This window comes from Podarcis vaucheri (genome assembly GCF_965113315.1).
Source record: "Podarcis vaucheri genome assembly, chromosome: 12".
Classification (NCBI taxonomy): Eukaryota; Metazoa; Chordata; class Lepidosauria; order Squamata; family Lacertidae; genus Podarcis; species Podarcis vaucheri.
This window is the reverse complement of record NC_138750.1, coordinates 46667291-46693608: the sequence shown is the minus strand read 5'-3', so window position 1 is coordinate 46693608 and position 26318 is coordinate 46667291. Positions and strand designations below refer to the sequence as shown.

Here is a 26318-nt window from a genome sequence, read left to right as displayed (position 1 = left end):
AATATGGGTAGCATTATGAAGTCTGAATCTGCACTCTTGTCTCCATCTTCTAGCAGGAGACGGAGCTTCCAGTAATTAGAGCAGCATACCTAAAGCAAATGGTTACCACAAGTGACCAAGCAAATTTATAATCACAAAATGGCAAGATATATTTTTTAATTTTAATCTAGCAAAAACAACAACGTATTTTATTTCTATGTCTGAATTCTACTAAGCATCAACCACTCACTCTTTTTATGTCAGCAAGCCACCATCATTGCTATTTATTTGGAGTCAGGCAGTGTACTGTGAGCAACAAAGGTAGGAGTGTGAAAGTAGAACAGATGTGAAATGTCGAATATATATATATATTTTAGTACTCACAGCTGTGCCCCATATGACTTTTCTGGCACCCAAGAGCAAAGAGGCTTACCGTTACCTGATCTCATCTGTAATGTTTTATATGACATTTCTTTGAACATTATTAATAATCCCAACTGCAAAAGAAAAATGGAGCACATGACTAATGGGTATTTATCTATTTGCCTGCTGTTTGTATCCTTCTTGCTGCTCAGAATACATAAATATTCAAATGTCTTTATTTGGAAGGGCAAATGAACTTGCAACAGAAAATGTGTTGGTTTTTCATGCCGCCAATAATTATTTCCTGTTTGGAAATGGAATGGTTCAAATTTGTATTAATTCAGAAAGTATTGTATTGTATTAATTCAGACTGCACACACACATTTTTTCTCCCTTTTTCTCATTCTCTCTCTCTCTCTCTCACACACACACACATGCATGTGCACACATGCACAACAACTGTTACTAGGAATTATTAGGTGTTGCCAGATGCACTATTATCACAGATTTCTGCACAGAATTTCAATAGGAATGTTCACGGTATTGTAGCTCATACATGTTTAAGAAAAATTAATAGCTGTAGTTAGAAGATAATTACAAAGAAGAAATGCTTTCAAATAATGCCATGGGTAATCTTTTCCTGACAGAAAGCAGAAGAAGAAGATCTTGTCCTTACCCCTGATGGCACCAGGGAATTCCTCACCTTTGAAGTTCCCCTTAATGATTCTGGATCAGCTGGGCTTGGTGTTAGCGTGAAAGGTAACCGGTCAAAAGAGAACCACGCAGACCTGGGCATCTTTGTCAAGTCCATTATTAACGGTGGAGCAGCTTCTAAGGTAAGTGGATAAATAATTAGCATTTTTAAAGGACCGGGTAACTTTCCATTATTTATTTTCTTTAACATGTTTTCCAATTCTTCGTTGATTTTTCCTTTGAATCGTAAGTATATTTCATCATTTTATATTTTATTGCTACGGAACATCTACAGTTTCCACCTTGATCACCAATGAAACAGCAAGACACTATTAAAGAAAACAAAACATTATTTTTCATGTGCAAAGTTCCAGACCTGCCTATTTTGAAAACTTATAAAATGTTCAACAAAACAAGGGTGTGGTCAGTGGGAGATTTTGCAGCCGACCAGCCCTGCCCCTCAGCAAGTTTCCTAGGACTCCTGTGGCCCGATCAGGAGGAACATCTACAATCCTGGGTTCAGTATTCTTGGAGGTCTTCTGCCTGGCCATGCAGATTTAGCAGCACAAGCTATCTGAACCATGGAGTGGTCATTGCCTGTAGCACCCACCTAGTTACACAACAGACCTGAAAGAGGTGGGAATGAATGATATGAGTTGGACATATGGCAGCGATGTGAGTAGCCTCTCCTTTTTGCCAAGACTAGAGAGACCAACAAATGTTTTGCTCTTATACGACCACATGGTGTTGCCTTATATGGAGTTAGACCATTGGTCCTTCTAGCTCAGTATTGTCCATACTGATTGGCAGCAGCTCTCCAGAGTTTCAGACAGAAGACATCCCCAAGCCTACCTGGAGATGCCAAGGATTGAACTTGGATCCTCCTGCATCCAAAGCAGATGCTCACAGCCCTTCCTCACATGAATTGCATTTGCTTTCAAACCATGGAAGAAACCAAATTGGAAAAGAAGTCCATAGTGAGGTCCGGGAGAAAGCTCTTTTTCTGCCTTTTCTGGCCCCATGGACAGAGGAGCCAAAAGTGATGACATACTCCTTGGACTCTGTTATAGATGGGATTATTCACATATAAATGCACGATGCCACCATCTCATAAGAATATTGAATGTTGTAAGATGACGAGAGGAAGGTCCCAATGTTCAGCGGAGCTATGTTAACAATGCTGTATAATTTTATTGTAACTAGTATGGCTTGGGGATTACTTTCAGGGGCTCAGGGAGGAAAGACGGGAACAACTCTTAAAAGCACATTTCACTTAGTATGCTGTTTACATAAACAGATTATGATAATGATGTGAAGTTCAAATATGTATATAATTGGGAGCGATATGTCTGTAGTGATTTCTTCAAAAGTCATTATAGTTGTGTTCGCTTAACCATAAACCCTCAGGATTAAGATTTTTCTTCCTAGCTAAAAGATGCCGGAAAGGTCCTTTATTTTTTCCTAACGTGAACATTATTCCCTTGCCAGGATGGAAGACTCCGAGTGAATGATCAGCTAATAGCAGTAAATGGAGAATCGTTATTGGGCAAAACGAACCAAGATGCCATGGAAACCCTGCGAAGGTCCATGTCCACAGAGGGAAACAAGCGTGGAATGATTCAGCTCATTGTGGCAAGGCGAATAAGCAAGTGCAATGAGGTACGAGCTGTGTGCCTTTTATCCCCGATAAGATTTTGTTTCATAGGGGAAATTATACGATGGGAGGAAACATGGAAAACCCCATTCTTAGAAGTATAATTATCTGATTATAGTATAATATACCATGATATAATTGCACTCCAGTATCTGTAAGAAATTGGGATCATGATGGCATAGAAACAAATAAAATAAATTTGGTCATGTTTCACAGGGACCTTTTCTTCACACATACCCCAATGTAATTAATATGATAACTATTGAAATCTGTATAGCTTCAATAGCACTTGTATTGTACCAGCTACTCTGGCTTCCAGTATGTTTCTCGGTCCAACTGAAAGTGCTGGTTTTTAACCTTTAAAGTCCTAACCAGTCTGAGCCCAAGTAGTCCGACAGGCCACCTACTGCTGAACCATCCCACCCACACTCTGAAATCCCAGTTGGAGGCCCTCTCAGTGTGTCTATCTCCTAGGTCTGGGAGGTGGGGTATCATGGGAGAGAGGGCCTTTTCCTCAGAGCCTTTGGAACTCTTTCCCAGTAGAACTTCAACAGGCAGATACACTTCAGGCCTTTTGGGAAAGACTCATTTCCTTTAATTGGCCTTTGCGCTAGCTGGATGGAGGTTGGAATATTATGTTGTTTCTATTGTGAATCTCATTTATTCTCACTTTTTGTAATTTTTTAAAAAAGGGTTTTTTTAAAGGTTATATTTCTGTAAGGCACTTGGCCTTGCTTTTTTAAAAAATATTTTTTTATTAAGTTTTACACAAATATCGCCAATCAAACAATTTCCCAAATAACATATTTTCATCTTTTGGACTTCCCTCAGCTTCTCTGACAATCATCCGTATTTAAATTTTTATCTACGCATTCCCCAAATTTAGTATCGCCTTTTAAGATACCTTTACAAACATATTTGCATTCTTGCAATATTCCTTATTTTTTCACAAAGCTTCTTTAAAACCCACTAGCGTTGTTTGCTCATCACATACACTCTTCAAATACACTGAAATACTCTTCAAATACTCTGAAAATTTTCCCCAGTCCTCAATGAACTTGTGATCTCGTTGATATCTTATTTTTCCAGTTAGTTTGTCCAGTTCTGCATAGTCCGTTAACTTCATTCTCCATTCCTCCAGAGTCGGTAGTTCTTCCTGCTTCCATTTTTAAGCCACTTTGCCTTGAGAAGCAGAGGTGAGCTGGCCACCTTATCTAATGTTTAAAAAGTTATGGAAAGGTGTCATTTGGATAAAACTGAGTGGATTTGGGGCTTGTGAATTTCATTAAAGAGTTCTTACCCTTTGTTCCATAGTTTAAGTACTTAGAAAATCATTCTGTTTGAAGCCCCCTCTGTTAAGAAAAAAAGTTTGGAAGCAGGAATATATCTATTTTAAGGGAGGGGGGGGGATCAGTACCACACATGTACTGTGGAACGAAAGCAGAGCTTACCGTTCCTGATGTGGTTCTGACACCTTCGATGGCTCTGTTCCATTCCATTTCTGCATTAATATGTGATTCTAAAATAAAAACAGAAACCGTACAAAATTCCTGTTTAACAGGCTGGATCTAGGCACATCAAAGAAGTGTTTGAGTTAAATGTGTTGTAAATTTAAACAGGGAAAACAGGTAGAGAAAAACGGGACTCTGGTGGCACAATGTTATATCGCATATACAACACATATAAATCGTTTTTTCTTTACCAGTGTATCCAAGTCCATAGTTTATCACAAAATATAAATTTAAATATGTGTTTAATTTTGGTAGACACATTTCTAAACTTATTTTACCCTAAACTACTTTTTGAATACCTATTTTTTTTAAAAAAACTTTTATTTTGCTTTAAACAGGTACATATAAATATAGACAACCAAAATTACAAAGGAAAATTCCTTAATAGTAATGGAAAAAAACTTTAAAAAACTACAAAAAATATCAAAGTACATGACAAAGAAAATAAACAACTGTGGAAAAGATAAAAGAAAAGAAAAAAAAAGAAAAAAAAGAGAAAAAGGAAGATGAGCCAAAGCTGGAAGGCTCATCTATTGTACACTTCAGTCAAGCTCACAACAGATCATTCTTCTTATCAATTATCTCTATCTGCATTCCAAAGGAATCCCTCATCTTGGTATCAGGGAACATTTCTCTATGCAGCATCATTCTAAACATAGCCAGATCTTTCTTGCTGAGCCCTTGTCTCCTAAATAATTATTTAAACATTCCCATTCTTCTTTCACCAATTATTTAGGTTTATCTCTTATTGCATTGTCAGCTTTGTGAGCTCCAAGTACTCGCACAATTTGACTACCCATTCCTCTTTAGTGGGTGTATTTTTATCTTTCCAGTGTTTTGCCACTATAACCCTTGCTGCTGACGTTGCATACATAAATAGCCTAGTTTTGTTTTTGGGAATATTATCTGAAACCATTCCTAGTAAAAATTCTTCCGGTTTCTTGCTAAATGTAGTTTTTATCAATCTCTTTATCTCTTCATAAATCATGTTCCAAAATCTTTGTGTCTCTAGACAGGACCACCACATATGGTAGTATGTTCCTATCTGTTCCTTACATCGCCAGCACTTGTTATTGTTTGATTTATTTATTTTTGCAAGTTTTACAGGGGTCAGGTACCACCTATAGTACATTTTCATAAAATTTTCCCTTATAAGGAAACAAGCCATGAATTTTATATTTTTAGTCCATAATTCATTCCAAATATTGGGTTTGATCGTATGTCCCAGGTCCCTCTCCCATTTTACTGTAATTTCTTTGATATCTTCCTCCTTTCTTTGCCAATTCAAAAGTAGTTTGTACATTTTAGAAAGTATCTTTTGATTATTATATAAAATATCCTTCTCCAGATAGGATATTTTTTTGTCAAATCCTTTGGTTCTTTTATCCTTTTCAAGGGCGGCTTGAATACCTATTTTGATACATCCCATTTATTTGATACATTGAGTTGAAAATGCATCAGAAAATTTGAAGAAGTGCAAGATATCAAGGCTGTAACGCCATCCTGTATTCTTGAGAACTTTTTCAACCATCGTTTTTTTGAGCAGAACTGTGTTTTTGCTTTTCCATGCAACTGACATGTACTCCAAATAGGCTCCTTGGTAAACACTGAGTAAAAAACATTATATAAAGGCATGTGTAGTTATAAAAAGCAGATGAAGTTGTTGGTTTATGAGGGAAAATCCAAATTCCACACCCTACCAATACCATTTGGACCAACCAAATGGTGCAGAACAGGGAAAAAAGCTTTTGAGTTCTCCAGAACTATTAATCAGGCTGGATCTTAAGCCATGGAGTCACAGTCTTTAGTTGTAGCATGGAAGGAACTAGCAGACTTCTTTACATTATGTTTCACTAGGTGCTGTCCAGCTTTCAAGTTTCAACTGGGTCTGCCCCTAGGATCTCTGGGGCAAAGAAGCATAGATAAAGTGCATATACATACATTTGCATACATATAATTAAATGCTCTGGCACTGCAAAACCCTGAATCTGGCACTTTCTTGTTAAGACTGGGTGCAATCCAGGCAAAGCCAAAATTCAGAACCTGGTGTGTGTGTTTGCATTATTGTACACCCTCAGGATAAAAACTTATGCATATACACTTTTGTACTGTTAGTGCTCAGGAAAATAAGCATAAATACAGATTTAATGTCACATACTCTAGAAAACATGTAGCTGGCAGGTTGTTGCTCAGCTTCCACTTATTCCAGTGCATGGCCTCAATAAAGCATGTTTTAAACAAGTGTGTTGAACTTTGGCCCAGGCAAACAAGGTAGACGCCAGAAAGTCTCAGGGCCTATAAATAAAATGTGTAGCAGAGTTAAGCACATTGAGAAATAGCCTTGTGTATCACTGCACAAGCTGCCTTCTGTTAGAGCTTAATATTAGGGGATAGACAATGTCTGCCTTGCTTTTCTCCAAGCTTTTGTCTGGGAAAATTAAAATATGTTTCTCTTTCAGAAGTGGTTGCATAAATCCCCCAGATCTCTGTTGTTGAAATGGCTACCTCTGCTGTTCAGCATGTCACTGGTTTGTGTTAGGGCTGGAAAACAGTATTGGTTGGGAAGCTTATCAAGGCATCACAGCTATAACACAATGTGAAAGGTTATGTTCAACTTGTTCACCCTCATAATTGTTTTCTACATCCGATTCCAAAGATTTATAACTTTGTAAGTCTACATTTGAATCATGAGGGATGTTCAGAGAGGTGTTGCTGGAGGTGGAATTTTGATTGGAGAAATCATTGTAGCTGGTAATAAGTTGAAAAATTCCCTTTTCTGTTTTTAACCCAGAGGCCACTTTTTTCTTTGGCTGTTAGAATAATGATAGTACTTCAGACTAATGTGTTCTGGGATTTAAATTGGAGTTTTATACATTGTCTTGTAATAAAAAAGAAGGTAAAATGTGACTCTTAGCATATTTGGCCACAGAGATTGTATTCATTTTAAATACTCCTAAATTGCCAGACTTCTTCTTTTAAAAAAAAGGTTTTTAAGAGCAGTACAAGCCTTTCGCTGGCATCGTATTTTAGACCTCAGTGGCCACTGAAAGACTGGGCTCTACTTCAGTTGACCTGAATTTTTTTTTATTTTTTATTTACAATTATTTGAGTGAAACAGTAAAAAAGTTTAATTAAAGGGTAATTTGTGTGTGCGTGTGTGTTTGTGCGCTCGCATGTGTGCGTGCGTATGGCCATGCTTCTTGTGAAAGGGTACAGGGTCTTCAAATTTGGCAAACCTGCTTCTCTTTCTCTTCGGTTTTTGAGTGTCTGTTCCAAATCCTCCAAAACCAAACATTCCCTGCTTCCCAACGTTCATTACCTACCTTCATGACAACCCTAGACAGATGACAATTAAAATAATGATGGGAGGAAAACTTAATGTTACCACGTACTGTTTTGGCATCACTTTTTTTAGATGGTCTTTCCCCCCTACTTTATTAATACACCACCTGGCAATTATATTGTTGAAATGCCAGTGGTCATTTAACTGTCCCTTTATCATTTGTTAGATAAGGACTGAACAGGTTCTGGTTAGAGCAGGTAGTATTTATCAAGTACCTAGTATTTATCGAGCAGCTTGTTCTTATCTAGATGATGAAGGACCATGTGGCAAAGTCCCATTTCTTATTTAAAACATGGCTCTGTCTGCATAAGGACAAAAGTGCCTGTTTTCGTATGGGCTGCTTTCCTGCTCATAACTGATTTGTGCAATAACATTACAGCTTCTGACCAGCGACTAAGAGTGACGCTGTGATAAACTTTTGTTTTTTTGCCAGATGTCCTTCTATTCTTGGAAGAGATTAGGGAACAATGGACACCCTTTTTTATTTTAACTCAGCCCAACCCCCACCTGTTTTGACTGTAGACACATGTATGACATTAAGAAAATAACTGCTGAATAACTAATAATAATAATAATAATAATAATAATAATAATAATAATAATAAATTTTATTTATATCCCGCCCTCCCCAGCCGAAGCCGGGCTCAGGGCGGCTAACAACTGTACAGTCCTTATGGACTGTAAGGAAGGAGTGCATGCTTAAAAGTGCCATAAAATTTTTATAAATTCAATTAAAAGTTGAGCACTGAAGGTTGTTGTTTGGAAGTATCTTTAAAATCCCAAGAGGGCTGTCTGGAATGATGCTAGGGTTAAGCAGGTGGGTAATCACTGGCTGGTGGACTAGATGGGCCTTTGGTCTGACTCCTTGGGCAAGACTCTTCTCATGTTCTCCCATCTCAACATTTCTGTCTGCATGGGGAACAGGGAACATTTCAGGAGATGGTGTATATTCCGCAGCCCCGTTTGTCTCTGCTACATGAAACAGACCTCAAAGCAAAGTTCAGGAGCCACTAGATCACCTTGTCCCCATCCCCTCCCTTCCTGCCCAAGCTAGTCCCTCGGTTTGTAATTAGCATGCATAAGCCTTGACTAACAGGGAAGTCTGTCCTACTTGAAGCAGATGTCCTCACTAGTAGAGGAAGTTGTGTCATGGGTGTTTGGAGAGATGGTTGCTTAGGCTGGAGCCTTGCCTTGCCTGAGAGATTCTTTCCCATCATGAGCAGCTATCCACCACATACGATGCCGGGGTAGATAAATAACATGAAGCCAATGTTTTCATACATATCTCAGTAATACTTGCAATAATCCATGCAAGATTCGATTTAAATATATTGTTACAAAAGTTGCCCACCATACCCAGTCTCTGCCAAGCAGTAGCAAGATTCCAGGGTTATGTGTCTGTTGGGAATCAAGTACTTAATAAATATGGTTTATCCCACACATATTTGCACCAGAAGCTTTCAATGCAGGAACTGCACAGTTTATAGCATTCACATCTCAAAAGGGGCTTGTTCCTCACAGCAGTGCAGCTTTGGATTCCACTACTGTACATCTCTGTGTCTCTGTCCCAGCCTGCCTTCAGCTAGCCCACCAAGATGGTCTGCCCTTCAGCCCCTGCATGGAGTTCTACCTATTTCCTGCTTTTCTTTCCCAGAACCCCCTTGCCAGGCAACTCCCCCCTTCTGTCTGTTCACCCCGCTCCTACCTGCTATTCCAAGCCTAGTTTTAAAAGATGACCATTTTCCTGTAACCTATGCCATCTCTCAGCATAACATTGGCAACCTCCTTTGACACAGTCCCAAGGATTTCCCTGTGATGGGCCATCAACGCTTTTTGACATGCTGAACAGCTTCTTCTGTCCTGGCCTGGAAAGAGAGCTTAGCCTGTATTTTTTGCAGTGCCTTGCATCTTCCCTTCAATGGCTCCCACCACCTTACTAATATCTAACATTCACTAATTCTAGCAGTTACGGGTGCCCTTGCACCCCTAAACTCAAATCTGTAACATCATTATCATCATGTTTCGGAGGTGTGTGGAAAGGTGAGATGGTTCTTCAGTGTGCTGAGATTTGAACTGGAGACATTGGACTCATAGCTCATGCCATTAACCACTGTGAACACAAAGTAAGGTCTGATGGTCTGAGGCCCAGGCATAAAGTTGTCATAGTAGATAAAGCAGCCTGGGCTCTCCCACATGTTCTGGACTACAACTCCCATCAGTCCCAGCCAGTGCTTGGGCAAAGGCTGAGATAAATGACAGAATAGACCTTGGTTCTGCACCATTCCCACCCCTTTCTGTTCTCTTCCTGTCAGCAAAACTCGCCCTTGCTTTGACACATTTTCTTTATGCAAACCTTCTTGCAGAAGAACCAACAAAAGTGTTTTTAAAAGGGCTTTTTGTGGAATCTTCTCCTCCCCTTTTACAAAAAAACTTTTGTTGGGTTGTTGTTGTTTTTTTGCAAGTTTATAAAAGGCATTGTATCTTTAGTTAAATATTTGCGTGGCTGACTGTTGATGTCTTGATTTAAATCTGGCTTTTGATATGCTAATTTGTCACTGAATAAAGTCTTTTTCCCATGAAAGTGGTAAGACATGCCAGCACTCTTTTCAGAGTGCAGCCATTAAGCAACAGTGCTGTTGTTTACCCCTCTCTGTAAGCTGCTGCTTACCAGTTCACCTGGAGCGAATGCCTGTTCCTCTCCCTAGGTTCCGAAGCTGCCTCTTTCTCTGTGCCTCTTTTTGAAAAGAATAGAGGGGGGAAATCTACTCAGAGCTCGATAGTGTTTAGATATGCATTGTCCCTTGAGAAATGGTTATATTATGTGGTTCAATAAAGAACTAGACATTTGTTATATAAACTTGAAGATACAGTCCTATCTCCCTGGGAAAATACGGTAAGTCATGTTAGTCATTTAGGGTAATTTTCACCCTTTGTTTGAAGAAAGTTAAAACAAAGTACAGTTCATTTGTGCGAATACACTTGGCATGCAACTTTCAGTCCCTGGATAGTATCTCTTTCTCTTTCCTTTTTAATAGCATTTCAGAATTTTAACATTTTTATTCTTCTTAAATTTGCCTTTGATTCCTTTACATCAGAGGCTTTGCATATTGTTTAATTTACTTTTCAGTGGAACTGTCAGTAGTAATCTGCAATTTTAGGAGGGGGGAACCTGAATAAAACAAATCCTCGATTCACAATTTAAACCTTATTGAGCCTAATTCACTTGCATGGCAAGTTTATTATTCTCCTGCAGCCTGACGTGCCTCCAATGGTAATTGTGTTGACCCTTCTATGCAGTAAATCTCCCTAGTGCTGATCAAACTGGGAAAGATAAGGCTACAATTCAGAACTTCATTAAATATCTCATTTATATTAAAAAGACGATAGCTTTGAACAGAAATAATACTTTATACAGTCTCTCCTCTGATTATGCTTCACCCACTTTGAAGTACTGCAAGTTTTACAAATCCCTCCTGTATCCATCATACTGGTACTATGGGATCCCCTAAATAACATGGCACAATGCCTTTGGGTCGATTGCAGAGATCTATCCTGTAAATACCACATGCACAAGGTCAGACCTTTGTAGTTCACATTAATTAGAAGTTGCTACCCCTTGAGTCCAGTCTCACTCACTGAAGCGGATTAGAATCCCAACTTTATCTATTAGCATGCATAGAAATAGTGGGAACCGACCATCTTGATTTTACCACCCGTGGCTGTTTAGGTGAATAGAGGATCTTGAGGAGGGATAATTAATCTGTATTTAATACCCTTAAGTATGTGGTGAAACATTGTGAGTTAAGAATGCTTGCTAAAATTCCTTTTCCAGAGAAAAACTGAATCAAAGCATCTAATAGTAGATAAAAATTGCTTACAACAGACAAATGATCAAGATGTCAGTGAAGTACCACTAAAACAGATCAAAGAGAGCAGCTCCAAAAACACTTTGGAAGAAGGTGCCTTCCCCCTTTCCCCGCTCCTGTCATAGCAGCAAGTGGGAGCTAGGAAGAACAACCCAGGCAGCTTCCCCTTAGGGATTCCTCAAACAAGAAGGTCTTATAGAGGTAGGAGCATGAAAATAAAGAAGGGCCCAGTCAGACATTCCACAGTGTGGCTGCCACAACTGAGAAGGATCCATTCCTTATGTGGCATATCTCAGTCAGTGGGGGAACCCAAGCGGGATCTTTAAGGGCTGTCAGTAGAGCCCATTATTTGCAGAGAGTCCTGGGTTTAATCTCCACCATTTCCTTCCTGTAACTTTGGAGAGCCGCTGCCTGGCAGTAGGTAGCTATTGGGGCAAGGTAGCTTCCTATGTTGATTGGGTTCAAGGAAGATGTGGTCCTTCAAGTAAATAGATCCCAAAATTCTCAGGACTTTAAAGGTAAGAACCAGCACCATGAATCGAGCATGAAAATGAACAGGTAGCCAATTACAATTACTAAGGGCCAGAGTAATAGTCAAAACCAGGGCAATATGTTCTATTCCCAGAAAAAAATTTGGTGCCAGCATTTTGAAGCAAGGTTTCTGGATGCTTTGTAAGAGTAGCCCCACATTGAGCATATCCAGGGCTTTTTTTCCAGCCAGAACTCACTGGAACTCAGTTCAGGCATCTCTCAGGTGCCATTATAAGAGAACAAGGGTGAATTCTGGCACCTTTTTTCCCTAGAAAGATAGCACTAAACATAAATAACACTGGCCAGGTCCACATTTGCAATGGTTAATGGATAGCTTGCATTGTGTCACCAAGTAGTACAAATGAGTTAGAATTAAAATATTGGTTAAGAGATCTAAAATCTTACCTCTGCACTGGCCCTTTGTGTGTGGCATATGTAGGCAGCCGAAAAGGGAAAAAACAGAGGGAGAAGCCACTTTATCGCCTTCCTTTTGCTACATGATACCAAGCATAAATATCTCTCTCCTTCTTACAACTTCTGACTCTTCATAGCATGCTGATTTGTGGCACCCTGCTGGGTGCAAGGGCCTTTGAAAGCCACTACTGTGCCTGCAGGGGGTTTGAAAAAGTGGGACAAAATTCATGTGTAGTGAAGCTGATGAGATTTTGCCTAAACCCTGAAAAGATGAAGCCTCTTACCCTTAGGGTCAGAAGCACTTGAGTGCATATGCAGAACCTGTCTCCCCGCTACCACCAAATGCAAGCGATGTTCCTAATTGCAATCTGTGCAAAAATAATGTTAATTCCAGATCAGAGTTCAGTTCTAAATATGCAGGTTATTTATTTGTGTATGTTCATATTTATGGCTTTGGGCTTTCTGGGTTGAGTGGGGTTGGGGAAACTGTGTAATGACTGCATACGAAAGCAAATGGTTCCAATTTTAGAATGTGGTTAGAAATCACATACCAAATGGAGTTTTGTTTTTTTGTTAAATCCTTTTTTATTTTGTTTCTGCACCTCTCCACAACTACTCTGATGGTTCCTGTCCTGACAAGCTGTCAGTCTGCGAAAGAGGTCCAGGCCATCTGCCAGATAATTTTGAAACATACGAGGTTGCTTGCTTGCTCAAGGATATGTGCAGTACAGATAAACCAAAACATGGTGCTTTGTCTTTGCATGTTTCCTGCTGAAAAGGGATGGAGTCTGACAAGGCTCCATAGGAGGTACAGTGTGAAGTGGCACAGAAAGTTGGTCATTAAGCAACACTGTCATTGCAAATTATTGTGGTCCAGGGTGAAGAGTTCTAGCTCATTTGGGGCCCAGCCAGGACCAGGCCTAGAGCAAGTTGTTATTGTTCTCCCATGCTGTTAAATGGACCTTCAGCACTGTTATTTCTCCCCTTTCCATACAGTTGGAATCACCTGGGAGTCCACCAGGGCCAGAACTGCCTATTGAAACAATACTGGATGACAGGGAGCGTAGGATTTCCCATTCACTGTACAGCGGGATAGAGGGCCTCAGCGAATCGCCCACCAGGAATGCCGCCCTGAGTAGGATAATGGGTAAGTCAAGCAGACTTGGCTAATTATGTCTTGGGGATCATCTATTTTTCTTAGGTTTACAAAGAGGTGGTTGATGCATTATGTATGTGGATAGCATGGAGCTTGAAAATTATAGTGACCAATTTATGCCTTTCCCCTTTCTCCCAAGTTCGACATACAGGCTTCTTAATGCGAGTCAATAAATTGATATAATAAGTCTCGGATCACAGAGCAGGTGGCAGCCACAGGAACATTTTAAAATGTTTTACTCTGTCTGAGGTGGAGAGACATGCTTTATGCCAGTCTATGAGGGCCTGGCTAGTGCAGCTTCATTAAATGTAAAGTCAATGAATGTTATGATTAAGGATGTATCAGTTAAGTTTCCGCATTGATTTTACCTCCTATTTAAGTTCCCGCACAGAAACCAGATAAGCTCATGTGAACCTTATCCAATTTGTGCTTAGTATGACGTTTGTTTGGGGACCTTTTTGCTTTTCTGCTTTACATGCCCTAGGTTTAATTTTATGCATCCTTTGTTTGAATTCAGTAGTCAACTCTCTTCAGGGCCCCCAGTGGATAATGAGGTTATTAGTACTTGCTCTGTAGCAAGTCATCCCACCCCCCCACCAGATTCAGTTAATAAAGACTTACTTTGTCACAGGATTGGCTGGGTTTTCCAAGAAGCTCAGACTGAGATTTAGTTTATTCAGATTTTAAACCATTTCAAAACGTTTAAAAACATGTAAAGCCTGCCATGTTGAAATACATTTATTGGTAGATTCATCTGCAGCTCTGAAACTGAAACATAGATGTTAAAATGTCATTTTTCATGCATTGACAGAGTTGTTATGGGCATCCATAGATTGATTTTGGAAATCCTTTTTTGAGTGCCCACAGCAGTGGTGTATCTATTTCTAATTTCATTGTTTAACTTTAGAAAATGAATTCCCTTTTCAAATTGAAGTGCCATAGGAGTCCCACTGGTATGAAGGTTAAATAGATTAAATGGTTAGTATGCACAAGAAGTGTAAGTGAGCTCTTCCCACTTACATATTTGCAGGCTTCATTCCTGCAGTCTGAATCACATGCATATATGACTTCAAGCAAATAAACAAGAAGCCAAAGTGCAAGATCTTATTTTGGATTTTAATACTGCCATGTTTCCCTTTTGCTTATCCTGTCTCCTCCCATGGGGTAAAGGCAGCAGGGATATGGGCTAACCTTCATTCCTTCTTAAAGCCATATGAAATGTGCCATTAGTTTTCTGTGGATGAATTCAGTGTTTCTTAATCACTTTCTCACATGGAATGTATTCATTAGCAACAAGCCAAATGGAGAAGACGCTTCTTAAAAGTGCTTGAGTTTATTAAGGCCTGGCAAGTTTTAAAAATACAAATTTCCTTCTTTGTGGCCAATCTGAAAGACTAAGCTTCTCTAGGGCATTTTTGAATCAATTTCCCAGTGTATTTATTAGAGCAACTGATTATGGTGACGTGAGGGGTGCAGGGAGAGATCTGTATTTTTATTTACACACACAAACACACACACACACAATTTTATTGCGGTCCATAGACCCAAAATACACAGTACATTTTTTAAGTTTACATTGTCACTGTTGTTTTAATTTCATTTTTATATTATTCCCTTATATTTATGGATTCATACAGTGGTACCTCAGGTTACATACGCTTCAGGTTACAGACTCCGCTAACCCAGAAATAGTGCTTCAGGTTAAGAACTTTGCTTCAGGATGAGAACAGAAATCGTGCTGCGGCGGCAGCAGGAGGCCCCATTAGCTAAAGTGGTGCTTCAGGTTAAGAACAGTTTCAGGTTGAGTACGGACCTCCGGAACGAATTAAGTACTTAACCTGAGGTACCACTTACCTTCACACTGATTTGAAGCCACTTTGTGTCCTTCCTAAAAGAGGCTCCTGAGAGGCCGGAGGGACATTGCTGGAACAACTCTTGGGTTGGGGCAACTGGTTAAAATGTTTTAAAATGTTTTAAACATTCTAATTTTGGTTCCTCTGTTTTGTTTTGGTTGGGTTGATGTTGATTTATTGATTTGTTTGTTGCTTGTATAGAATATTTTGTTTTGTAATATTTGATGCTTTGTTGTGTTTTTATATATGTTGTAAGCAACCCAGAAAACTCAGCAAGATGGGCGGGATATAATTTTTTAAAAAATATTATTATTATCTCCCAAGTTTTAAACTGTCAGGGCTTTTTAGGAAAACATTGGGGCCTAGGGAAGACAGGGGCCCTCTACCTTTATATTCCACTGGTCTTATTTATGGCATGCAAGGAAACAGATATAGGGTTCTCAAGTACTCTTCAACCCAGACTCCAAACAAGAGTCAAGATTGATGTATCATGTCTTCAGGTAAGAACTTGGAAGCATAGAATTCTAGGCTTATTCATGGAATCCCTGCATCAGTCTCTTCCTCTGCATGGAGCTCCAGATGCAAGTAAAATGGCTTGTAGCAGTTTCCTGCCTCAGATGCTTTTGTTCTCACATCACAAGCAGCAAGCCAGCCTGGTGCTAGGTTAACAGGGAAATTACATCAGGGCAAGGCTGAGAAGTCTTGTGGCTGTGTCCTTTTTCCATTCAAAGTTGCTTGCTCCCTACCTGCTAGTTTGCTGGTGGTACCACTGTTGTAAACCTGCTTGGAGAAATTCTTGGGTGTACAGTGTGGGCCCAGAGCATCCCTAAAACTAATTTGTTGATGCGATTTCTAACCTGCCCTTCACCATAAATGCTCAGGGCAGGGTTATAACAATATTACATGTCTTGATGTTATAGCCCTAAAGCATGGCTAGAGAACCTGTGACTCTCATGATGTTGCTGGAGTGCAACTGTCCTCATTGCTGACATTTGATCATAGTGATGGGAGCTGATGGGAGCTGGAATCCAACAGCATCTGGAGGGCCACATGTCCCTTTTCTTTCCCCCAAGTCCTGCATTTAGACTTTGCCTCAAGATGGAAAATATAGGCTGGATTGGATTAAGGCGCTGCAGGTGTCAGATTGAACATAGGATTATGGGACAATACAATGTACATTTTATTTTGTTAAAAATTCTGGAACAAAGAACCTACAAACCTGCCTTATGCTTAGTCAGATCCTTGGTCCATATGTCTCAGTATTGCCCTCACAGTTTGGGCAGTGGTTCTGCAGGATTTCAGACCAGGATATGTCTGGGATTGAACATGGGGCCTTCTGCTAACAAAGGAGATGTTCTAGCACCAAGCCTTTCCCCAAGAAGCAATGGCCGAGTCACATTGTTTGAAGCATAACACCTAGCAGTTGCCCACATCTGCATCAAACCTTAAGTGGAACACATAGATTCACGGTTAGAGATGTGGGCACCTCAGATATGATATCTCCATGTTCTCCTGGGCTGCTACACTATAGTCCTGAAAGAGGACTATATGTGAGTGTCCCTGATTTTTATTTTATTTTAGATGGAGGGAACCTTGGAGTTTGCTTTGTTCCTTGGAATCCTCCTAGCAGCTTTGTGAACAAATATGCCTTATCTATCTGAAGGGTCTGAGCAGTGGTAATCAATGTGAACGACCATGGTTGGTATCCGATGTCCTTGTTCTATTATTGGAAGGATTTATGCCTTCATGGGGGCGGGAATTATTCCTCCTCCCTTCATGCATGTTCCACATCCTCCCCCAAGTTACTCTGACGGGCTTGAGGGGAAACAATGAAAACTGGGGAAGGGGACATCCGAGAGGGGAGAAAGTTCTGTTCTGGAAGCATAAATCCTTTCATCAATGGAACAAGTTACTTAGCACAACGTTGGATGCAATCTCATAAATTATTTAACAGATTGGCATGATGCTTCATAGGCTTTACAGGTATAACATAATCCTAGAACATTTCCTTGCACAATAATGAAGGAGTGCTACCTAAGCTGTAACCGTAGAATGATTTCTTCTCTGTAGCAATCCCTCTGATGTTTTCAGAAAGTAAGGATTTCCCCCTAATTATAGAATTCCTTGCTGGATTTGTGTTTCATACTCCTACGTTAATAAGTACTTTTAAAAAAAAAAAACAAGCCCCAAAGCATTTGGTATTGCCACATGCTGAAACTTGCATTGATATATTTTTACCAACTGAATCACAGTAGTGTAAATTTGCCAGTTATTTTCCAAATTTCTGCAATAATCGAGCTTGTAAAGAAGAATGACATAAACAAATATGGAAAATGGATTGAAAAGTTTCTCTCAACCAGTTAAAAGTTGAGGGTGTAGTTAAGACAGCATTTAGTGGTTCAGTTATGTTTAATTTTTAGGATCATTTAAGAGAACTGTAGTAATTCGATTCCAAGCTTAATTAATACACGTGGATTGTATAACTCTGCTCCTGCAAGAAGTCTCAAACATTTTTTGAAGGGTGCATTTCTTGACACTGCTTCTATATTAATGAACAGTTTTGCAAAGCTTATGTTGCTTTAAATTGTGATATCAAATGAAAATCACTACATCTTGCCACTGTGTTAGGCTGAATGCTGAACTACTTTATGTTTAACTGATTTCTATCCTGCCTTTAAATACAAATACAGTATAAATGCTACATTCTAGAGCAGCATAGACAACAATTAGATAAAGATACCTTCTTAATCAATATTAGATGGAACAACCAATGCACAGGAACCATAATAACTACTAGTCGAACCAAAATACAGGCATATAGCAGAGACCACCGGTTCCATTCCCCAATATGTATTTATAGAAAGCGGCTGTATGTTGAGGTCTTGCAGGGTCATTTCCTTCTTATGGGAATTATATGTTGTTATTTAGTTGGATAGTTTTCCCCACCACTTTACGCAGACAAGGTCCATGGGAAATTGCATTGCCGGAAGAGCAGTCAACTTTAGTTTTGTTTTTAATCCTTTGTATGACGTGGCCCTTCATGGATCCTCAGTGTAAGGAGACCACACAACAAGCAGTCATGGGGGAGGGGAGGAACCCCCCTCTTATGTACCAAGTGCATCATTATACCAAACAGTTAGGCTCGCTGTTCTTGCTATGTTGCCTGTCTATGCCCATAGCTCATTTTCTTTTTATTCTTGTAATGCAGAGAATTGTCATATTGACATATGAGGTTTCCATGTATTATTGGTTTTCTAGTCCACTTTGCTCAGAGTAGAACAGTAGCACTCCAGAGTTTTAAGGAGAGGGCTTTCCCAATTATGGTACACCTCAGCAGAAGGTGCTTGTGGCTGGGATCTCCCTTATCCAACACATGGCTATACCAAGTTATTGCTCATCTACAATATAGAATCAGAGATGTCAAAGGTCACCCACTTGACCTTTGTAGGAAAGCCATTGCTACAGCAACCCTGATTGATGGCATATGCTTAAAAAACTTGTAACAAATGAGGGTCTATTCTATTGTCAAACATCTTGTATGATCAGGATTTTTTGCCTAATGCAGGGATAGGGAATTGCAGCCCTTCTTAGACTACAATTCCCATTATCCTTAATTGTTGGCCATGATGGCTGGGGTCAACTGGAGCTGTAGTTGCAAATGTAACCAATGTACTCCATCATCTATTTGAAGATGAATATCATATAGCATCTTAATGATCTCTTCCTTCTGCAGGTTAGACATACCCAACTCAGAACTTTGTTTTCCCAATCTCCTCTGGACACATTCCAGTTTGTCAATATCCTTCTTACACTGTGGTTTCCAGCAAAGGACTCCAGATGAAGTATGAACAAAACAGGATAGAGTAGTACCATTACTTCTCATGGTCTTTGCACTGTTGATGCAGCATGTTACTAGTTAGAAATAATAGCCATTTTTTTTCATTGGTGCATTGTGTCTGGCATAAATCTGAAGGGTCATCTGCTTCTCTCTCCCATTCCTCTCCCACACACCTGCAGTAAAATAAATGTATTTTCTTTTACATTTCAGTGCAACTACTAAAATGTCATCATTCATTCTTGCTGAAATATTAAGAAGTGCAGAGAAAACTTAGACATGCCACTGAATTGCTTTTGCCTCTCAACCTTGGAGGCTTCATCTAAAAAATGCCATAAGGTTATACTGTTTCGCATTCAGCTCTTTGGAGACATTATTAGTCACAGAGTTAACAATCTTGTAGGCATTATGTTTGGAGAGGAGTGCATTACTAGGCTCAACATTAACCTGTCCATCAAAGAAGCTTTTGCTGGGCAAAGAATTAGCTGCTATGCAAACTTGAACACATTCATTTCAGTTTGACAATGATGGGTCTACGTGTAGTAGAGTTCTTTTTCGTCTAACTTTCCCTGCCTCCCTCCACCCCCCAAAAAAAAACTTTTAAAAAGAATTGGATCTCTCTCTGACTCTATTTTTAAGTTGTTCGTTTCTCACAGCTGAAATGACCAGGGCTAGCAATGTTATTCTTTGAATGAATATATATGGAATGAATACAGATGATGCTTTGCCATATAGACACCATGCCCTACAGAGATGGAAGTCTATAGAACAGGGATGGAAAACCTTTTGACCTCCATATGTTGTTAGACTCCAGTTGTCATGTGCCCCACCCAGCAGTGCCCAATGGTTAAGAATGGTGGGAGTCTTATATGGTCCCCTGGAGGGTATATATATTTCTCATCCATTTCCATAAAGTAAAACAGAACCTGGTCCTTAGCCTCCTCACATGGCATGCACAATCACTCAACATACCAAGCCATTATGGAGAACATGATGTCTGTGTCTCGCATATTAATATCTAGCTCCTCCCCCATCTCTGTTTAGTTCATCTTTGTAATTGCACTCAAATCTGTTGTAGCATGCAGGCTAAGAGACTGAGTTACGAATGAGGAAGTCCCTGGTTCAGTTTTTTTCTCTGCTATGAATTCAGTAGTGGTCTTATGCAAACTTTTCTCTCTCTCTCTCCAAGTTCCAACCCTCCCACCACCACCAATCTTTAATAAGGGATTAAGAGACTGTATTTCTGGCATTTTGTTCCTTGTTGTGGTAAGGTTGTTGATGAAGTAGTCTGCAACCTGCGAAGACTTGCAACAGTATAAATAGGTTCCTTTTGAAGATGCCTTATGGCTCTTGGTTTGTAAATTGCTTTGTAAATTGTGACAAATAGCATAGTGTTTGTGTTGAGTGCTCAGTATGTTTAGTTCTCTTCCGCTTCCCATTTTGTGCAGGTAAATACCAGCTATCTCCGACAGTCAACATGCCGCAGGATGACATGGTCATTATAGAAGATGATAGATTACCAGTACTACCTCCACATCTCTCAGACCAATCATCTTCCAGTTCCCATGATGATGTGGGCTTTGCAACAGTAGATGGTGGAGCCTGGAGCAAACCAACAATTAATGAGTCAACAGAATGGTAAGGCCCATGTCCACACAAACCATTACTTCTACTTATCAACAGTTCATGTGCTTTTCACACCTGCATTTTTCAACACAGAGAGGAGCAGAATTATAGGCTTATCATTGAAAGAAGACTTCCCAGCCCTCTTTCTGAGTTGCTTGTTCCTATCTAGGAAGCAGAGCAGAAGAGAATTATGAGAAGGTTTCACTTGGCCAAGGTTAAGTTACTGCTCAACTGTATCTGGGCTGCCAAAGTTGCTTGTGTATCTTGAACCACAGCCCCCCTCCCCTGCATAACAATATACTTCTAAAAGTGAGGAGCATTGTAAAAGCAGTTAGTAGCATCCACAAGCTGAGATCTACTTTGGAAGTCCTTCTCCAGGTATCCTCTACCTTTGGGTGCTAAAAGGTGATTAAGAGAGAGAGAGAGCTCATTTTCTGTGATATCCTCAAAACTTCAATTACTTTCATTTTGCTACATAGTGATGTTCTGTTTATTATTATTATTAAGTATTTCGTAGTTTACAAAAATACATGTGATGTCTCTTTTTCAAGTTGTGTTTTCTACAGATCAGTTTCATTTGTTGTGATACATTAGTGTTGCATACATTCCCCACCTCAAATATCCGCAAATCTGGGGACTATAAATTTCAAGTTGCACTGATAGACATTGTGTGTATATATCAGGGGCGGTGGATAGGTGTTACTTTGGCTTTGGGTTGTTTACTGTCTTCTGCAGGATAAATATTGCATAATTTTTGTGTAGTGCTATCTGTACTAATCCAAGAGAATGACATTAATTTGTAAGCCTTGTAATTATGTTCAGCAATAAGCAAAATAAAAGACCTCTCTGTGGAACCCCCTGCTAGGGTGGTGGCAATAATTAACACAAGCAGGTTGAAGTATGAGAATTTTTCTGAGTCCCACACTCTCCTGGGCATAGTATAACGGTGTCAGCAATATCTTAATAAGAATTAGCACCAGCAAGTATCTCTTTGTTTGGATTTGCATAAGTCAGCTATTTATTATCTATATCTATATCAGTGTGGATTAGTATTAAGTGGCATTTGCTCATACCCCGTCTAAAGAAACTATTTATTTTCTGTCTTAAAAGCAGCTTCTTTATTTTGGTCTTTTGCTGATGACTTTTGTTTTTTCCTTCTGAATGTTGAACCTGTCCATTTGAAAGAGGCACAACTGCAATTTCAATCCTGCAAACACCCATCATTGTATTCACATGGGAAATACATTAAAAGCTAAAAATTTGTGATGGGGTTGGGGGGTCGGATCACGAAAAGCATGCAAAATTGCATGTAATAGATTGCATCAGCGTGGATTTTTCCACTTGAGTATGGCAAGAAAACCTCAGCAGAATGTAAACAAACACACACATCTTTGACATTTAGGAATGCAGAATATTTTCCTGCTCACACATTTCCCTGACACAGGAAGAAAGAGTGAAGAGCTATTAGCTGTCATTAAATTTCTTATGGAACCACCTTTAATGCCTTTTCTCTCAGAGGCAGAGATGCAATTATGAAAAGGGGCAGATCAGTTTGGAGTCTTACTTGTGTTGATTGCATTATATTTGTTAAAAAATAAACCCAGTGAAATTAAATAAACAGCAGTTGAGTGGATTTTTGTATTAATTTCCTGCTGCTAATGGACAAAGGAAGGCTTGTAAAACAAAGGTGTATTCTGTGAGTTTGCTGCAAGGCACCAAGGGGTGAAGTTAAGAATATGGATGAAGGGTTATCCAAACAAGAATGGCAGCTGTTCTGAATCACAGCACAAAATGTAAGCTTTTTCCAGCCTGACAATATCTCCCTAATCCTTGATGAAAATGTTATGAAAACAAAGGGACAATGAGACAGGATTAATAAGTGGAATTTTAATAACATTGAGGGTCACAATACGGTTACATTCTTTAAAGAGTCAACTGTCGTTCCAGAAGCTTTAGTTGTTATAATACGCTTTGCTGCTTGTTGGTTTTATAAATTACAATAATAATAGACAGAAAGTGACTTTAGCATCAATTTGAAATATTAAGAACCACTATTTGGCTATTTTACTTAGCTATACTCACTGACTTTTGTGCTTTTATAGTTCCTGCAACAAACCTCTGTTCAAATTGTTACCATTTGAGGTGTGTTTTGCTTGATAAAATACACTACTTCTCATCAGTTGTGTATTACATTTTCACTGTATCCTGGGCATAAAATTCATTGTGTAACATCTGTGATAAACAAAGCATTGAATATTTTATTAGTTTGGAAATAGATAACTGAATAATTATTTATAAAGTCCAGATTACTTTGCATAGTGGAAACAGTTTCACTACAGTTTCACTGTACCACTGTGTAATACAGTGGTTGCCAACCTTTTGGGTCTGATGGCACATTGGAAATTTTGAGAAGGTGCTGCTTTCAAGAGTGTAGCCTAACTCAAAAAGCTGCCACCATGAGGGTGCCCTAACACAAAATGGTCGCTGCCTCGCCTCCAAGAGAGCAGAAAAAAGAACATAATATGGTTCAAATATGGAAAAATCTATTGGTTTTGCTTGTTAACATTTTTTTTAAAAAAAACTTTTTATTTTGCAGATACTGCTAAATCTTGGTTGTTACATTGTTTTTTCTGGTGTGTTGCTGTAGATTATAGCTAGAAAATAAAAGATGATTGAATCCAGGAGTAATTTTTAATTACGCATGCATAGTCACAAATAAAAGACCTGGGAGGCTGCCAAGTTTGTTTTTTAACTATCTCAGCAGCAGATATGATTGAATAATTAAAAACACAACCTTTATCCAGTCACTCTCTCTAAGCCCAGCCTGTTGAATTCCTCACATAGGGTGGCTGTGAGGATTTTAAAAAAGGAATGGCACAGACCCCTATAAGCCATCCTGAGCAATATGGAGGAAGGGTGGGATGGGAGTTTGATAATAAGCAAACCAACCATATTTATATCCCACTTTTTCCTCTAACAACCATATATGGGGTTTTTTACAAACCCATTTTTATTTTGCTGGTGGATAGACTTGTCCAAGGCTCCTCCAGCAAACCAAATACTGTAGGTCTCTTGATACCAATTACTCCTTCATTTGTTCCACTTCCTCTTTGGCCACAGTTCCGTGAAGAGTGCAATAGATGCTGCATTTGATTATTGTGTTTCACCTACCTATTTAGAAGGGGAGAAATTTAATTTTAAACCAATATCTGATTAATACATACAGCTTAGGCAAGATGGCTACATGAGCGTGATCTCATCCTTGTGCTGCATACTGATGTAGAGTAATGATTTAGGAGAGAAGAACACAAAGTTACATACATACATCATTTTATTTGTATGTCATCTTTCCATAGTTAAAGCCATGCTAAAGGTGGCTGATAACATGAAAAAAATACATAATTACAAATATAACAACAGTATCCATCATCAATAAATAAAACACAACCAAAATGCAGTACAGTAATCACAATAAGATCTGAAAATATCAAAAATTTATATCAATAACAGCAACAACTCCCACTCCAACAAAAAAACAAAACTCCAACCTAAGAGTTTGTTCAGCAGCCTCAGCTTTTGGAGCTAGAGTCAGTCAGGGCAGCACCCTCTCACATCAGATGGAAAAAGGCCTGCAAGGCAGGGAGCAGGTCTTCCAGGACTCAAAACCATGATGATCCCACACCAGCAGTGCCAGGCCCCACAGCACTGGGCCATTGCTGCTTTATAACATGATCCATTCATGTGGTTCCTCATTGCAAAAATTACTGCTGCATTGTTGGAACCAGAAAAAGAGAAAGGGACGAAACATTAAACCAGGGATAGACTCCCATCTGCCCGGCCAGTATGGCCAGTGGTTAGGAATGATGGGGCAATGCTACCCCCCATTGTAAAAAATAAATAAATAGAAATGTTTTTGTTTGTGTAATATGCCCTTTGAATTTTGACTTATTCACTGTCCTCGTAACTTGTTGCAGTGTTTCATTTATTATGTTTTATCAGACTATAGATATATTGTGTATATTGCACATAATAAAATCTCATTTTCCCCCTCTGGGTCCCAGCAATGTGGGCGTTCCTCTCTCTCTTTCTTTTCATCTTTTCTACATTCCACACCTTTCTTTTCTGCTCATTGGGAGCAGCCCCTGTGGGTGTGATAGTTACATTGCAATGATGCACATGAAGCAGGCCATTCACATGAATCTTCCAGAGTTACGTACATAGTTATTTATTTCCACAGCATGAATGCCCCTGTGGAAACTTGGACCACATAGTGTGGAGGATGCTTGAAGTAGATTTCCCAGCTGTTCTTTCCATAGAATCCCATTGCAAATATGCTTGACACTTGATTTTTTTTTTAATGATATGGAACATTATAAGTTGCCATTTTTCAAAAATTGTTGCTGGTTCATATTTTACGTAAACATTTTATTACACAACTATGATAGGTGTGTGCTTGTATGCTTTAATTTTCCCCTTTCCCTTACAGCACTCTGAGTCCAGATGTTGATCCAGCGCTTGCCTTCCAGCGAGAGGGTTTTGGACGCCAGAGCATGTCAGAAAAGCGCACTAAGCAATTTTCAGATGCCAGCCAGTTGGACTTTGTTAAAACACGGAAATCCAAAAGCATGGACTTAGGTATTAAATTTTGACTTCTTTCTTTTTTACCCCTCCCCCCGTGTTGTATTTCAACATGTTTCTTCAGGTTGCAATTATACTGTTTGTTTTTCGTGTTGCAGTTATATTATTTGTTATGCCAAACATTTGATTTGTCCGTGCAGCTGGATTCAATATGTGGCATGAAGAAGTCGTAATATGGTCTGATCCTAGAGCATTATGTGTGTCTATGCAATTTAAATGTTTATATATTTCAAACATTATGCTTATGCAGATGCATGTTATATACAATGGTTCAGGATACGTGAATGTGTGAGCGCATATGATGAGGTACTTTTCAGGAGACAGAAAAGCCAAATAATTCAAGTTTGCATTTTAAAATAATTCCTAAACAACTAACGTCTGTTCAGTTTTGGCGCTGATAAGGCCTTGTACTTAGGAATGATTGTAACATAACTCCAACCTACAACATCAGCTCCTGCAATTGGCAAACAATATAAAGCCTCTGGCTTTTCCAGGCCTAGGGATCTGGTCAATGGGATCTGGTCCTGTGCACTCTGGACTCCATTTCATGGTCTAGCCTAAGTCCTGGTTTCACCACAAGGTCTCAGATCCATATTCAAACATCAGTGGGGCTTTGCGTTGTAGAAATAAAAGAAAGAAAACTTTTCCGGTTTGGCATCCTCAAACTGATCTTGATTACTCCAGAAAAAAGCAATGTGTAGGATTGCATCCTGAGGGGCATCATATAACGATATTTTTTTACACTGACAAATTCAAGAGCGGTCAGCATGGTAGTCTGCTGCAACAATAACAATGAAGAGCCTTATGGCCTTTTAAAGACTGAAGAATTTATTGTGATGCAAGTTTTCTGAGCCAG

General features: G+C 39.3%; 1 protein-coding gene across 3 annotated transcripts in view; it reads left to right on the top strand.

The window, feature by feature from the left end:
• PARD3 (par-3 family cell polarity regulator) overlaps nucleotides 1-26318 on the top strand; it is a 551152-nt gene that overhangs the window by 355323 nt on the left and 169511 nt on the right. For all 3 annotated transcript variants that reach the window (XM_082192160.1, XM_082192159.1, XM_082192158.1), the window contains exons 13-17: nucleotides 990-1178; nucleotides 2524-2694; nucleotides 13351-13501; nucleotides 20647-20836; nucleotides 25311-25459. In XM_082192160.1, the coding sequence (XP_082048286.1) occupies nucleotides 990-1178; nucleotides 2524-2694; nucleotides 13351-13501; nucleotides 20647-20836; nucleotides 25311-25459 (850 nt within the window). The remainder of the gene's footprint in view (nucleotides 1-989; nucleotides 1179-2523; nucleotides 2695-13350; nucleotides 13502-20646; nucleotides 20837-25310; nucleotides 25460-26318) is intronic.